Genomic DNA, 15000 nt, shown 5'->3' on the forward strand with positions numbered 1-15000 from the left:
TTATTTTATTTTTAAACTTATTTTTAATTTTTATTTTTTATATTTTTATATTTTTTATTTTATTCTTGAATTTTTATTTTTATTTTTTATTTTTTTAAACTTATTTTAATTTTAATTTTTTATATGTTATATATTTTATATATTTTATATTTTTATATTTTATTTTTAAATTTTTATTTTTTATTTTTTATTTCTAAACTTTAATTTTTAATTTTGATTTTTTATATTTTTAAATATTTTTTTTATATATTTTATATTTTATTTTTAAATTTTTTTTATTTTATATTTTTATATTTTTAAAATTTAATTTTTATATTTGTATATTTTCAAATTTGTATATTTTTTATTTTTTTATTTTTTAGATTTACATGTATATTTTTATTTTCTATTTTTATTAGTCCATGTTTGTTGTCTTTTAGCGATCCTTTTATGATGTCGGTAAAGCGCTGATGAGAGTGATAGTGATGATGGTCGGCGACTTGGATTACGACGAGATCATACCAGTCAGGGAAGGACTCGACTACGGCAACATAACCGAACTCTGTCAACTAGCCAGGACGGTAGCAAACCTCACCGTAGAAGTATTCGGTCGTTACCACGTCGACGAACCTCGAACGGCCGAGTTGATGCGTGCAAACTGCAACGTAACATCAAGTCATGAACCAGCTGTTTTGCCATTTCCTATACAGTCATACATTCTTTTTGTCACATTCTGTCTTCTCATGATTATTGTTGTACTGAACGTTCTCATTGGTCTGGCCGTTGGGGATATCAAGAATGTCTTGAACGATGCCACTATGCAACAGATTCGCATGCAAGTCAGTAGTGATTGTGCTCATTGCAGTGTGTTGGATCTGTATGAGACTGGTGTGTGTGTGTGTGTGTGTGTGTGTGTGTGTGTGTGTGTGTGTGTGTGCGCGTGTGTGTGTGTGTGTGTGTGTGTGTGTGTGTGTGTGTGTTCATTTTGTGTGTGTTTGTTCATTTTGTGTGTATGTGTTGTCCACTTTGTGTGTGTGTTTGTCCATTTTGTGTCTGTTTGTGTTTGTCCATTTTGTGTGTGTGTGTGTGTGTGTGTGTGTGTGTGTGTGTGTGTGTGTGTGTGTATGTGCTTGTGTAGGTGCAACTGGTTATTGATCTGGAAAACGCTCTGCCAATGTGGTTTTTGAAACGATTCACGTTCTATAAGCATGTGCACTATCGACGGAAGGAAAAGAAGCCGAGTCAGTTGGTGAGTTGAGTGTACGTAGTAAACGTAATTCAATGTGACTTGCTGAGAATTTGGATCTCGTGGTGTTTGTTTGTTTGGTTTTTGTCAAAGTGAATTGGAGTGTTGTGATGTGTGTTTAGCATTTGGGTTGTTTTAGATTGTTGCTGCACTGCGTGCTGCGCAAGGTCCTGAGAAAATGGACAAGACGAGGCAGATGATGGTGGATGAGATCAGGACGTCACAGCAGCACTTGGAAGAATGGTAAGAATAACACACACACACACACACACACACACACACACACACACACACACACACACACACACACACACACACACACACACACACACACACACACACACACACACACACACACACACACACACACACACACACACACACACACACACACACACACACACACACACACACACACACACACACACACACACACACACACACACACACACACACACACACACACACACACACACACACACACACACACACACACACACACACACACACACACACACACACACACACACACACACACACACACACACACACACACACACACACACACACACACACACACACACACACACACACACACACACACACACACACACACACACACACACACACACACACACACACACACACACACACACACACACACACACACACACACACACACACACACACACACACACACACACACACACACACACACACACACACACACACACACACACACACACACACACACACACACACACACACACACACACACACACACACACACACACACACACACACACACACACACACACACACACACACACACACACACACACACACACACACACACACACACATACACACACAAAATGGACAAACACACATACACACACAAAATGGACAAACACACACACACAAATTGGACACACACACCGCACACACACACACACACACACACACACACACACACACACACACACACACACACACACACACACACACACACACACACACACACGTGCCACAACACTGGACAAACACACACATGCACACACAAAATGGACAAACTCACCACACACACACACTCACACACTCAAATTGGACACACACACACACACACACACACACACACACACACACACACACACACACACACACATGCACACACAAAATGGACAAACACACACACACACACACAAATTGGACAAACACACACACATACACACACAAATTGGACAAACACACACACACACGTCTAATTTCTCATTGCCTGCTATGTTTGACAAGCAATTTGTTTAGGCTCAACAGCCTTACATCTGGTCTAGACAAACAGATGCTGCTCCTCAAACATTTGGCTGTAGCCGTAAAACGAGTCGAAATGAGATTCCAAGAACTAGAGGCACTTCCTCCAACAAACTCAAACATGACACCACGGGCATCGATAACCAGACTGACCAAACAAAGGCCACAGACTATCACCCTGGCTGCCACAGCCAATGCAAATCAATGAAACAATATCAGACGTGTGAGAGAGCTCGATGGCAAGTGAGACATGTGAATTAGTTTAGAGACATAAATGGAACACGAATGCACGTGTCACGTTGTACTTGCATATTATTGGTTGATAGCAGATGCACAAGCAAATGCGAGTGTTACTGTAGTTACTACATAAGTCGGTAGGAATTCAAATTTTAGATTCGTGTGCCTAGAACCATGTGTCCTTCGTTGTGCTTAGTCCAAGATGCTCAACACGTGACAGCTAGCACGTGACTATGGACATAGGTGCGTGTTGATATTAATGCACACCTATGGGCGAGGTATCCGGGACCTTGCTGCCACAGTGTGTGTGTGTGTGTGTGTGTGTGTGTGTGTGTGTGTGTGTGTGTGTGTGTGTGTGTGTGTGTGTGTGTTGCGTGTGCACCTCTGATTAGCTCATCTGGCTATCAAAGCATTCTGACTCTAACGTGGATGGATTCTTTATGACATAATATCAAGTTTAATTGTCTCAGATTCTGCAAAGAAATCTTTGTTATGTTGTAAAGTAAGAACGAATTTGTATTGCTAACGCGCGTTATCTAACAGGAACAGGACTGTTAATTGGATGCACTAAAGAGGCCACCTGAATTAGTTAGTGCAATCAAAACAACATAATGAAATAGAGCTGCTGTTGAAATTATATAGCCTACTTTTCAAATGTAGAACTTGAACCTTGTATAATAAATACACTTTGGTGATCAGGAACTGTAGCTTTTGATTTATAGTAGATAATCTATAGCATTGTAGAGCAAAATGCCCATTGATGAATAGACTTAATTAGCAACAAACTTCAGTTACAGTGCTTACAAATTAGTACTGGGGACTTTGCAAACAATCAATTATACTTAATGTCAAGAGTTTACTAGCTTGATTTAATTAAAAATGTTTCTCCCATGCTTCTCAAACTGCTCTCTCATTTCATGTATCCATACGCACATATCATCTACTATAGATTTGTCAAGAGCTAGGTATTCTTTTCCATTCCTATGGACAGTGTTTGGGCGTGGTTCCTTGCACTTGTATGTGCTCCAGAATTTGAACAAATCAAGTGCTGGTAGTAGACATATGTCAAAGGTTGTGGTGCTTGAAGTAAATTCCCTCTGCTGTATGTGTTGGTCAATGCTCACCAAAACAAAATCACCAGCTGTTTTCAAAGGAGGCATATTGTTAAAACTTCTGTAGTCCATCCACAGAGCTACCCAGGGATCAATGCTAAGCCAGCAGTCTCCAGGCGCTATACTATGTTCTCTGAGCTGCATTTACATAACAACAACAACAACAACAACAACAACAGTATGTTTAAATCATTGTTTGACTAGTGCTAAGCACCACTGCAATAAAAAAGGTCAGTCTTCAGGTATTTCTTGTTGCTTACATACGTTTATCTGCATTTGAGCAACAAGAAATGACAAATTGGTCTGCTCAGCCTTTAAGGTAAGCACATTTGTATGTGACAACGTACTTGCATATTATCGTCATCTTCTGCTCTCCATTCTTCTGAACTTGCTGCTGTTTGACAAAGTCGCAGCAGCGAGGTATCAAACAGCTGAGACTGCAAACTTTCCATGTTCTCACTTAAGTTTTTGGTTTTGGTATCGGTTTCCAAGGGTGAGCTTTCAAAATACAAATTACTAAACTGTCACGTATCAAATTTTCGGCTATAGTGACTTCACCTTTGCTGAGTTGTTACGCTTTGAGCTGAAAATGTTATTAGTCTGTGCACTAGCCAAGATCGAATTTCATCAATGTCACTCTGCAGTTCAGCAAATAATGCTACTAGGTATGTAACTACAGTAGTTAAACATATAGGTTGTCTACCTCACTGAAGTGTTGGTTATTAGTGACTGCTTCTTGTCTCATGTACTAAAAAGTTAACAGTTTGGTAGAAGTCATTGTGCAGGATTTACATAGAAAACGGTTGAAAATAACATTTACCATTAAACAGTAGACTCCACAGCTGCAACTGTCTAGCTGCCTTGGAGCATTCTGTAGAAAACAAGAAACGATTTTGTGATGTGCATGAGAAATAAGTACTGAGAGTTTTACTTTCACAGTAATGTCACGCCAGTTATCATCCACAAATGTTTCTCCTGTCTGTCTTGTTGTATCTGACAACTACTGTCTATTAAGAGCATAGCATAATTAGAGTGTCATTCAAAAACAAGAGACGTGCTGTTGCTTCTTTGTACCTTGTCTTAGGAAAAACGTCTGAGCACATAATCATTTGTGGATCATAGTAACGAATTTCTTTCTTGTTAATGTCTATAATCTAAAACACTCTTGCCACTAGTTCAAAACAAGGTTTAGACAAACTAAACGACATACAGTACAACACCAATGCTGCTTTATAGGCCAGTGTATGGGCATTATGAGAATATCATAATGAAGAAGTTCTTTCTATATAATTTAGAATCAAGCACTTGTGACATACTGTGTTTGATTTTCTTGGTGTGATCTCACCAGCCATTTCCTTGTCCATGGTCTTAAAGCTTGAGGGCCCTCTTTGTCCAGCTTTTCAAAAAAGGAGGCATTTAATGCTTAACTTTCTTTCCCTGTGCAAACAAGACTTATTTATGATAACAGAACTTGTGTGCGAAAAGCATTTGACTAGTTCAATACCACAAGCTGAGCATCAATTTCCCACAAATGTGACAACGCATTGATTAGCTGCCAATAGCAAGACAAACCACTTTGAAGATGTCTATACATTAGTAGGTGTCTATGAGATCTGACATTGTCATTGAGCCATCATTTGGGATGTAGTCGTGATATGTCACCAACTGTTACTAAACCAAGGAAGTTGGAACATCTGAGAGGTGTGCTACTAGTCTCTTCATTAAATATTGTAGCCATCTGTGAATTACAAGACACTAGTCATTATAATACATGTAGGCCATTGGTAAGGTGCTAATAGTTAATTGGTACTAAGTACCATTTCATCCACTTCTTTCTGCTCTTTCAATGACAGAACATAAAACGGATGAAGTCTTTGTTTCTTTGGTAAACTCCCTGTCATAATCTGTACCATTCTATTCTTATCCATGATGTGATAAATGAACTTACTTGAAACAGCTTCAGTGGGCTGTGCTTCAAAAACTTCCAGTCTTGCAAACAACAGTGTACTGCTTTGTCTAGTTACAAAATTCATAGACCTAAAGTGATGTGAGTTTAATTGGCAGATCTCGTGTCATCATACTTGTAACTTCTAGTTCGTTGCTGGATTCAGTTTCTGTGACAGGATCATCTATTGATTAAAAGGACAATCAGTTTTGGTAGAAATAGCAGACTCAAACATACCATTAATTGCAATGTCCAGGCTTTCATAGTGGTTTTCAGAGTAGTGTCCAAGAAGTAAGGGAATGGCATGTCTAGCTGTGTGTCCATTTGGCTCAACTATAATATCAAAGCAGTCTCCGGTGTCAACTGCGCTACTAATTACTCTGATGTTAAAGGAAAGAAATGTTGCTACAGCCAACACTGCTATGTGATCAGCCCATGTTTCATTTCTTCTCAGATTAATCAGATAGCTTGCCCAGTCTTTGTTGACAACAAAGTGTGACATATCAAGAGGTTTGCCTTCTGTATCCTGGCTATGCAAGGTAATCAGATGATGAAAGTATAAATCTTATTATAGTATAGTAGATTATAATTATAGTATAATCTTATTATATATATATATATATATATATATATATATATATATATATATATATGTATGTATAAGTTAATGCAAAAGATATATATGTAAATATATATACACATATATAATTTCTTACAAGAAATGGGTGAGCTTCAAGATAAGCAATTGTGTTTGCTCGCAATTCACTGTGACTGTACTTTTCAGTTGAATGAACTCATTGAAGCTGGTCTTGAACTGCATGAAACATGCAACTGCCATCTGTAGGCATTCTGCCGTGAAACTGAAGTCCTGAAATCTGAACTCTTATGCAAGCGAGCTCTGTTGAGGTTGAGGTCATGTATCTCTAAGCATGATTGTTCCATAGCTCTCTTAAGTTCTGAAAAATTTTCTAGTTTCAGTTCTAAAGCATGCACAAACACAGGGTTTAGAATAATGGTATTTGTTGTTTTTACTTTGATTGCTTTGCTTGCCTGCTTGAACAGATGTTTGTGTTCCAATGTCTTTATTAGTTCCATGAACTTTAGCTTTATCTGAACTTCCTGCATACAACATACATACATAGAAGTGCATGTCTGTGATGACTTTCATCGGTAGACAGAAAATAGAAACAGAAGTAACAATTTATGAGGAATAAGTTTAGAGAAATGACACTATACTTTACGATTTTGATGGACAAAGTACATAGACACAGACCTGGATGACTCAGACTATTTTGTGAAGTCTGTTGGTTTCTTGCTGTATATGACGTTGCCAAAGGAGGATTACCTATGTACATACACAAGTTTTAATCAACAATATACAAATTATGACTGTGATACCTAAATGAGTACCAATTGTGGTGGAAGAGCCTATAAAAAAGAGGTGCATTTAGTAATGACCCAATAAACTGTTGCAGTACCAGTACCTGCAGCTACAGCTCATCCAAAATTGTCAACAGCTGTTGAGCAGTGTCATGCTTGACGCAAGTGTTCAGTAGCAGCCATATTGAGACGAGTATTCCTTTGATCAACATTAGATCTAAATAAAAATATGTGCCTCACTGCATTCATGCTGTTCACGAAATATCTGTCTCTCCCCATTGCATTATGCAGTTGCTCTTCACATTCAGTATTGATAATGCCATTTAACTCTGGTACATGCTCTGTTCTACGCAGCACTTCAATCTCTTGCTTGGTGTTACCCTCATGTAGTTTGTCAAACAAACGGTATCGAGCAGATACCCCAGTGATTGGATGAACAGTCATGTTATAGTCATGTTCTTGAGTAGCTTGGATTTGTTCTTTGTTTAGACTGCGGTTCTCATGCAGCCATGGCATGGGTACTGACAAAGAATGATCATAAGCAGCTTCAACATTAGTGACTGTTGCTGCAGCCACTCTGCCTTCATGTGGTTGAAACATTCCTGGGCAACGAGAATTTGCATGAGCAGCAACCATGTGGGCCATATCAATCAGGGTGATGGTTGGAGGGTATTTCAGAGACGGTAGAATGTCAATATAATCTCTAGGACTTTCAGCTCTTAGTAGAAATTTTAAAGCATAAACGACTTGATGGGGACAAGTTGCTGACAGCCACCCACCTGAAAGTAAAGTTGACAGAACTATAAACCATGCAGTTTAGACAAGAGTATAATAAATACCAACCTGAAGCTCCCCAGATCTTTGAAAAAACCTTGTCATAGACTATTCTGTTGTTCATTTTGTTTCTTAATCGGAGCACACAATCGATCTTTGTTCCACTATCTTCTACACCTGCCTGTCTACCTCTTTCTTCACTGTTTCCCTCTATAAGGTGATCAAACTATCATTTATTTTTCTAGAAATGTTACTTTATCTTACAGTGCTATTGTTGAGAAGATCAATAAGTCTGTCTTCTGAGACCATTGTCAATCATCATTATCACGGTGAGTGGTCTTGGCAGATGGACATTTTCTGTACTCTGTGTTTATGACAGTGCTTCCACTTCGAGTTTGTGGTCCAATCCATGGAGCCCAAAATGTATTCTCTGGATTAATTAACAGCATATGGATTGCTGTTGCCTGCATGTAAAGTAAACACTAAAAACATCCTGCAACCATTGCTCCCATTAGATTACCTTCACAAACCCCTTTTCCAGCATCTCACACTCAACTTTATTCCAGAAACTTGCACAGTCAACAATATCGTTCTCCAAACTGGATTCAGGAACTTTCAAATCAGACACTACAAGCATCAATCAATCTGTTAGTATGTTCTACTTGCTATACAAAAGATTAAACAACTTGCCTGCAAGGGAAAATGCTGCCTTTCTGTTCACATCAAAAGTCAGGATAGGGGTAGAATCCACAATGAATGCAGTAAAATTCATATTTGTGTTCCGATAAAGCTTCAAAATGACAGTAGGCATTTAAGACAGTGTTGTGCGATAGTGATTTTCCCGTCATTGATTCTATCACTGTTACAACTCTTCCAATGGCAATATGTGCCTACAGAAAATCAACTGATAACTTACAAAGTAGTATTGTGATTATACTAATATTTACTTGCAAGCTGTGACGAAGGAATAAGCACAAATGCAGTGTAAGCATGGTGGAATCGTTGAAATTGTGTACACCGTCATAGTATTCTTGGATTCTTGGTACCTGTACAAGAGATTACACTTGGGACACTTCTTGCAGTATATCTTCACATCTGAGGTTGAGATATGATCATTATGTTTACGTTATGTACAGTGATGACTAGTTTCTCTTACTTTCAACAATTTGATCAAGTCCTATCACTTTACCCTTTGTTGTGATTGTGCGAGGGCCTTCCAGTTGAACCCCAGAACAGAACTTGCATGTAGTCTCAGACGGCATGTATTGTGTAAGCTTGGGTGTGTCTAAAGCCAGTCTATTGTCAATAGCAAGTGGAATGCTTTTGTATTGTTTTAGGTAGTCCAGCATTTTTCTCAACAAGTGTCCTTGAGGAGGATAGCAATAAAGGCTCCTAGAATGTTTTCACTTGTCTCATCTTTTGATTCCTGTTCTGGGAGATACTCAGAATCACTGGTCTGTTCTGACCACATCAGGTAAGAGTGTTGCTAGTGGCATAACCATTTGGCTACTGCTCTGTGGATGCAGCCTTTTTGTTGGGAAGCAGAACAGCGACATGTCCACTTCATAGTTTTAGTGTCCAAACAGACAACAGTTCGACTCAGCCTACCCCAGTAGTGTACTCCATTGGAAACACTGGAAAAAAGACATACCTGCTACCAGCTGGAGTTAGTTGGCTGTTCACTGAGCTAACTGCAACAGGACAGTTGGCACTGACAGCTTTGCTTCGATGTGCTATGCAGGCAGTACGTGGTGCGGCTGGTTAGTGCGCGTTGATATAAACAATTCTAAAATGCAGCGCGCGCTACTAAATTTATAACGCGCTTTAGACAGCTAGCATAGCACACGTGATGGACAGCACACCCACATACTATACGTGAAAATGCGCGCTGTTTTCTGTCTTCACGTTCCCGGATAAGACAAAGCAAATCGGACTGAGAGTCTCGAGACGCACGATGCCTCGAGAAATAATCACTCTTCAGCTTGGCCAATGCGGCAATCAAAGTCAGTGAGAAATCGATCGGCGAAATTCGCGTTTCCGATTTTCTTGTGCAAAACTCGTCTGTTTACAGTCGGAATGGAGTTTTGGAAGCAACTGTGTGCAGAGCACGGCATACGCAAAGGTACAGAACGCTGTCAAAGTGAACCGATCTCAAGATCTTGGGGATTCAATAATGTGTGGGCGTGGTCATTATATATATATGCTGTCACTTGTGTTTGATTTAGACGGAGTGCTGGAGGACTTTGCGACGGCGGGGATGGACAGGAAGGATGTGTTCTTTTACCAGGTTATATCGGGTGCTTAGAATTGGATTTCGTGTGGTAATGTGGAATTATTAATTTGAAGTTGATATCTAGTAGTGTTGGTGGTGGACATTTGTGTTGTGGTGTCGAGAGATAAATTTTGTTGTGTGTGTGTGTGTGTGTGTGTGTGTGTGTGTGTGTGTGTGTGTGTGTGTGTGTGTGTGTGTGTGTGTGTGTGTGTGTGTGTGTGTGTGTGTGTGTTTCTCTGTGTCTGTCTGTCTCTGTGTGTGTGTGTGTGTGTGTGTGTGTGTGTGTGTGTGTGTGTGTGTGTGTGTGTGTGTGTGTGTGTGTCACTGTTACACAGTGCTCGAAATAACAGTTGGACATCGGACATTGTCTGACCATTTTGCCACTTGACGGATCAACTCTTATTGTGATCATACATGTTGTCCGAACAAGCTTATCAAGTGGATAGAAATTGTTTAATTAAATGGTTGTCCTTTTGTTATCCAACAGCCTTTTCTAGATAGAGAGGAAAGGAATGAGTAATGTAGTAGCACGTACTGCTTCTTGCTTTGCTCTGGCTAGGCTTTCTCTGTTGTCCATTCCGCCTCTTGTTTGCTTTGTTGCCAATTAAGTATAGCCACCTGCTGTGATAAAATTACTTTGTAATCATATGTAATTGGTAAGTTTGTTGCGGTTAACTGTGTGTGTGTGTGTGTGTGCACATGTGTGTGTGTGTGCACGTGTGTGTCACTGTGTGTGTGTGTGTCACGGTGTGTGTGTGTCTGTGTCTGTGTCTGTGTCTGTGTCTGTGTCACTGTGTGTGTGTGTGTGTGTGTGTGTGTGTGTGTGTGTGTGTGTGTGTGTGTGTGTGTGTGTGTGTCACTGTGTGTGTGTGTGTGTGTGTGTGTGTGTGTGTGTGTCACTGTGTGTGTGTGTGTGTGTGTGTGTGTGTCTGGGGGGTGTCACTGTATGTGTGTCTGTGTCACTGTGTGTGTGTATGTATCACTGTGTGTGTGTACATGGGCATGTGGATGTGTGTGTACATGCATGCATGGGTGTGTCATCATCATTACCTTTCATTTCAGGCCGATGATGAGCATTACATTCCACGTGCTGTTCTCCTCGATCTCGAACCAAGAGTAAGCACACTGAGATGCACACCATCTACACACATACAATTTGATCCGTGCTAATAGATTCTGTCACATTCCTATTGTGTCCAGGTTATCCACATGATCTTGAATTCTGACTATGCCAAGCTATACAACCAAGAGAACGTTTATTTGTCGAAACACGGAGGAGGTGCAGGAAATATATGGGCATCTGGATATGCACAGGTAGGAATTGTTTGGGTTTTGTGTTATTGTTGCTTGTTGTGTGTGTGTTGACTGGTTATTTGTTTGTGTTTCTGTTGGTCATTCTGTTTGTTTGTTTGTTTTTGTGTTTCTGTTGGTCATTATGTTTGTTTGTTTGTTTTTGTGTGTTTGTTTATTCATTTGTTTGTATTTGTCTGTCTATTTGTGTGTTTTGTTTCTTTGTTTGTTTATTTGTTTATTTGTTTGTGTTTGTGTGTTTGTCAGTTTACATGTTTGTGTTTGTTGTTTATTCATTTGTTTGTGTTTGTCCATCTATTTGTGTGTTTTATTTCTTTGTTTGTTTTTGTTTGTGTTTGTGTGTTTGTCAGTTTACTTGTTTTTGTTTGTTTGTTTAGTCTTTGTTTGTTTGTTTATTCATTTGTTTGTTTATTTATTTGTTTGTATGTCTGTTTACTTGTTTGTTTATTTGTCTATTTGTGTTTCTGTTTGCCTGTTTCATTGCTCATCTCCTCGTATCATATCTTTACATCTTCTCCTCAACAATTACTACATACTGCAGCACTTTGTGTCTCACAGGCCGAACGATTATTTGAAGAAATATTCGACATCATCGATCGTGAAGCAGACGGCAGTGACAGCCTAGAAGTAATCCTAACATATACTAATACCAATCCTTTCCAGCAGTCCAGTTGTCTCATTTAGGGTTTCATGATGTGTCACTCTATTGCTGGTGGGACGGGGTCAGGAATGGGATCGTTTCTTCTCGAGAAACTCAGCGACAGGTGACGACATTAACAGAATCTTTGTCTAGATTTGGCAACATTTTTGTGTGTGCAGATATCCAAAGAAACTTGTTCAGTGTTACTCTGTATTTCCAAACCAGGTCGGATGATGAGCTACTTGGCATGAAATATATTAATTAATTTAAAATAATTAATTATTATAATACAATATATTGATTAGTAATGATTAATTTAAATAGTAAAGGATAATTAATGAATTTTTAATGATTAATTTAAATAGTAAAGGATAATTAATTAATATAATTCATTAATTATTATTTACCATTTAAATTAATCATTTATTTGTTTGTTTTTATTATTAATATAATTCATAATAAACAAATAAATAAATACATTAACTCTAATTAATAAATAATTAATAAAATAAATGAATTAATAATGATTAATTTAAATAGTAAATAATAATTAATAAATTATATTAATAATAAATAAACAAATACATAAATTAATTATAATTAATAAATAAACAAATTAATTAATTAATTACGTCTAATTAATAAATAATTAACGTAAACAATAAATAACAATTAATGAATTAAATTGATAATAAATAAACAAAATATATTAATTAATGTGATTTAAATAATTGTAATTATTGTGAAAGACAGCTGCACTAACTCTAATACTGTGAAAGGAAATTGTTGTCTGTCTATTTGTTTGGATGTTTGCTGCACAAGTTGTGTTTTCCGACTTCTATTTTGCATTTGTGTGTAGGAGGAAATGAGTGACGTTGTTGTTCAACCTTATAACTCAATGCTGACGTTGAAACGTTTGACTGACTTTGCCGACTCGGTGGTCGTTCTTGACAATACTGCATTGAATCGTATTGCTGCTGAGCGACTTCGGATTGCCAAGCCAACGTTTGCACAAGTTAATCAACTGGTGAGTGATGAGTTTGGCGTGTCTGTATTTGTTTGTCCATTTGCTGTGTGTTGTCTGTTTGTCTTTGTTTATTTGTGTTTGTTTGTCTTTGTTTATTTGTCTTTGTTTATTTGTTTGTTTGTGTTTGTTTGTTTTTGTTTATTTGTTTGTTTTTGTTTGTATCTGTTTGTTTGTCTTTGTTTTTGTTTGTATCTGTTTGTTTGTGTTTGTTTGTCTTTGTTTATCTGCTTGTTTGTGTTTATTTGTATCTGTTTGTTTGTGTTTCTTTGTATCTGTTTGTTTGTTTGTTTGTCTTTGTTTATCTTTTGTGTTGTTTGTGTCTTTGTTTATCTGCATATTTGTTTGTGTGTTGTTTATTTTGCTTATCTGTTTGGTTGTTTGTGTGTTTGTCTGTTTATCTTTGTTTATCTATTTGTTTGGTTGTTTGTGTTTGTTTATTTGTTTGTTTGTGTTTTTGTTTGTTTGTGTGTTTGCCTGTTTGTCTGTCTGTTTGTTTGTGTGTTTGGGTTTGTTTATTTTTGTTTATCTGTTTGTTTATGGTTGTGTGTTTGTATGCGTGTCTCTATTAATTTATCCAATTGTGTGGTTGTTTGTGTTTGTTTATTTGTTTGTTTGTGTGTTTGCCTGTTTGTCTTTGTTTATCTGTTTGTTTGTTTGTGTTTATCTGTTTGTCTGTCTTTGTGCATTTGTATGTTTGTCTTTGTTTATCTGTTTGTTTGTGTTTGTTTCTGTTTATTTGTTTGTTTGTGTGTTTGCTTGTTTGTCTCTGTTTATTTGTTTGTTTGTGTGTTTGTCTGTTTATCTTTGTTTATCTGTTTGTTTGCTTGTTTGTCTTTATTTATTTTTTATGTGTGTGTTTGCCTGTTTGTCTCTGTTTATTTGTTTGTTTGTGTGTTTGTCTTGTCTGTTTATCTTTGTTTATCTTTATCTGTTTGTTTGTCTTTGTTTGTGGTTTGTGTTTCTGTTTGTTTGTTTATCTGTTTGTCTGTCTGTCTATTTGTCTCTTCGTTTGTCTTTCTGTCTTCATATGTTTGTATCTTTGTACATATTTTCTCTCCCATGACAATAAATATGGATTTCAGGTCTCAACAATTATGGCCAGCAGTACGTGTACTCTGAGATATCCAGGTTGATTGATTTCATGTCAATCTTCTTGGTCATTCATTGCACAATGACTTTCTTGTGTAGGATATATGAACAATGATCTTATAGGAATGATAGCATCTCTTATACCAACTCCACGACTGCATTTCCTGATGACAGGTTACACACCTCTAACAGATGAACATCAGGTAGTATTGGTGTGTTTGTCTGTTTGCTTGTCTGTCTGTCTGTCTGTCTGTCCATCCATCTGTCAGTTTGTCTGTCTGTCGGTTTGTCTGTCTGTCTGCCAATACATATATTTTTCATAAATGAACTATAGCACCAAAACAATAGCTAATCTACGTGTCCATTACATCTAGTACATACATGAAAACTGGTTAAAACTACAATGCACACTATATACGGACTAAATACACATACACAATGTGACATTATGACTAGAAGAAAGGGACCTGTGGTCCCAGTCTCTAAATGTTTATGTCTGTCTGTCTGTCTGTCCAGCCATCCGTCTGGCTGTCCATCCGTCCGTCTGGCTGGCTGTCTGTCTGTCTGTTTGTTTGTTTGTCTTTCTGTCTGTCCATCCATCTGTCTATCTGTTTGTTTGTCTGTTTGTCTGTTTGTCTGTCTGTCCATCCATCTGTCTGTCTGTCCATCCATCTGTCTGT

At 37.8% G+C, this 15000-nt stretch overlaps 4 protein-coding genes and 1 long non-coding RNA gene across 11 annotated transcripts in view; 2 read left to right on the plus strand and 3 right to left on the minus strand.

The window, feature by feature from the left end:
- The window catches only part of LOC134193239 (transient receptor potential cation channel subfamily A member 1-like), an 18733-nt gene extending 15791 nt beyond the window's left edge, over positions 1-2942 (plus strand). The window contains exons 23-26 of the mRNA XM_062662059.1: positions 420-818; positions 1118-1228; positions 1365-1468; positions 2531-2942. Of these exons, the coding sequence (XP_062518043.1) occupies positions 420-818; positions 1118-1228; positions 1365-1468; positions 2531-2741 (825 nt within the window). The 3' untranslated portion in view covers positions 2742-2942. The remainder of the gene's footprint in view (positions 1-419; positions 819-1117; positions 1229-1364; positions 1469-2530) is intronic.
- Positions 2943-3382: 440 nt separating this feature from the next.
- LOC134193174 (uncharacterized) lies at positions 3383-6803 on the minus strand. Of its 7 annotated transcripts, none has more exons than XR_009972025.1 (14): positions 6544-6803; positions 6065-6160; positions 5964-6011; positions 5700-5898; positions 5501-5620; positions 5387-5434; positions 5228-5319; positions 5093-5164; positions 4957-5036; positions 4814-4889; positions 4703-4753; positions 4586-4630; positions 4441-4520; positions 3383-4380 (listed from the first exon to the last, which is right to left on the minus strand). XR_009972025.1 is itself a non-coding variant. In XM_062661978.1 (8 exons), exons 4-8 carry the CDS (start codon positions 4703-4705, stop codon positions 3640-3642), a joined length of 660 nt encoding a protein of 219 aa, XP_062517962.1. In that variant the 5' UTR covers positions 4706-4753; positions 4814-4889; positions 4957-5029; positions 5199-5217; the 3' UTR covers positions 3383-3639. The 7 variants fall into 7 exon arrangements, 1 of the variants encoding a protein (XP_062517962.1); XR_009972024.1 differs by lacking the exon at positions 6544-6803 and having other exon boundaries at positions 3383-4152; positions 4230-4380; positions 6065-6400; XR_009972028.1 differs by lacking the exon at positions 6544-6803 and having other exon boundaries at positions 5831-5898; positions 5964-5996; positions 6065-6400.
- Positions 6804-6877: 74 nt separating this feature from the next.
- On the minus strand, positions 6878-8609 carry LOC134193176 (uncharacterized). Its single transcript, XR_009972029.1, has 7 exons — positions 8502-8609; positions 8246-8445; positions 8051-8191; positions 7312-7986; positions 7226-7255; positions 7101-7172; positions 6878-6946 (listed from the first exon to the last, which is right to left on the minus strand). It is a non-coding gene; the product is annotated as an uncharacterized LOC134193176 (long non-coding RNA).
- Positions 8610-8680: 71 nt separating this feature from the next.
- Positions 8681-9735, minus strand: LOC134193175 (uncharacterized). The gene is made up of 3 exons (XM_062661979.1): positions 9138-9735; positions 8929-9076; positions 8681-8871 (listed from the first exon to the last, which is right to left on the minus strand). The coding sequence occupies exons 1-3, from the start codon at positions 9328-9330 to the stop codon at positions 8844-8846; spliced, it is 369 nt and encodes a 122-aa protein (XP_062517963.1). The 5' UTR covers positions 9331-9735; the 3' UTR covers positions 8681-8843.
- Positions 9736-9875: 140 nt separating this feature from the next.
- The window catches only part of LOC134192749 (tubulin gamma-1 chain-like), an 8326-nt gene continuing 3201 nt past the window's right edge, over positions 9876-15000 (plus strand). Inside the window, exons 1-11 of the mRNA XM_062661497.1 lie at positions 9876-9984; positions 10053-10103; positions 10207-10268; positions 11316-11369; positions 11454-11567; positions 12123-12191; positions 12249-12328; positions 12384-12429; positions 13064-13231; positions 14314-14359; positions 14420-14523. Of these exons, the coding sequence (XP_062517481.1) occupies positions 9936-9984; positions 10053-10103; positions 10207-10268; positions 11316-11369; positions 11454-11567; positions 12123-12191; positions 12249-12328; positions 12384-12429; positions 13064-13231; positions 14314-14359; positions 14420-14523 (843 nt within the window). The 5' untranslated portion in view covers positions 9876-9935. The remainder of the gene's footprint in view (positions 9985-10052; positions 10104-10206; positions 10269-11315; positions 11370-11453; positions 11568-12122; positions 12192-12248; positions 12329-12383; positions 12430-13063; positions 13232-14313; positions 14360-14419; positions 14524-15000) is intronic.

The sequence above is a fragment of the Corticium candelabrum genome, chromosome 17 (assembly GCF_963422355.1).
Source record: "Corticium candelabrum chromosome 17, ooCorCand1.1, whole genome shotgun sequence".
NCBI lineage: Eukaryota > Metazoa > Porifera > Homoscleromorpha > Homosclerophorida > Plakinidae > Corticium > Corticium candelabrum.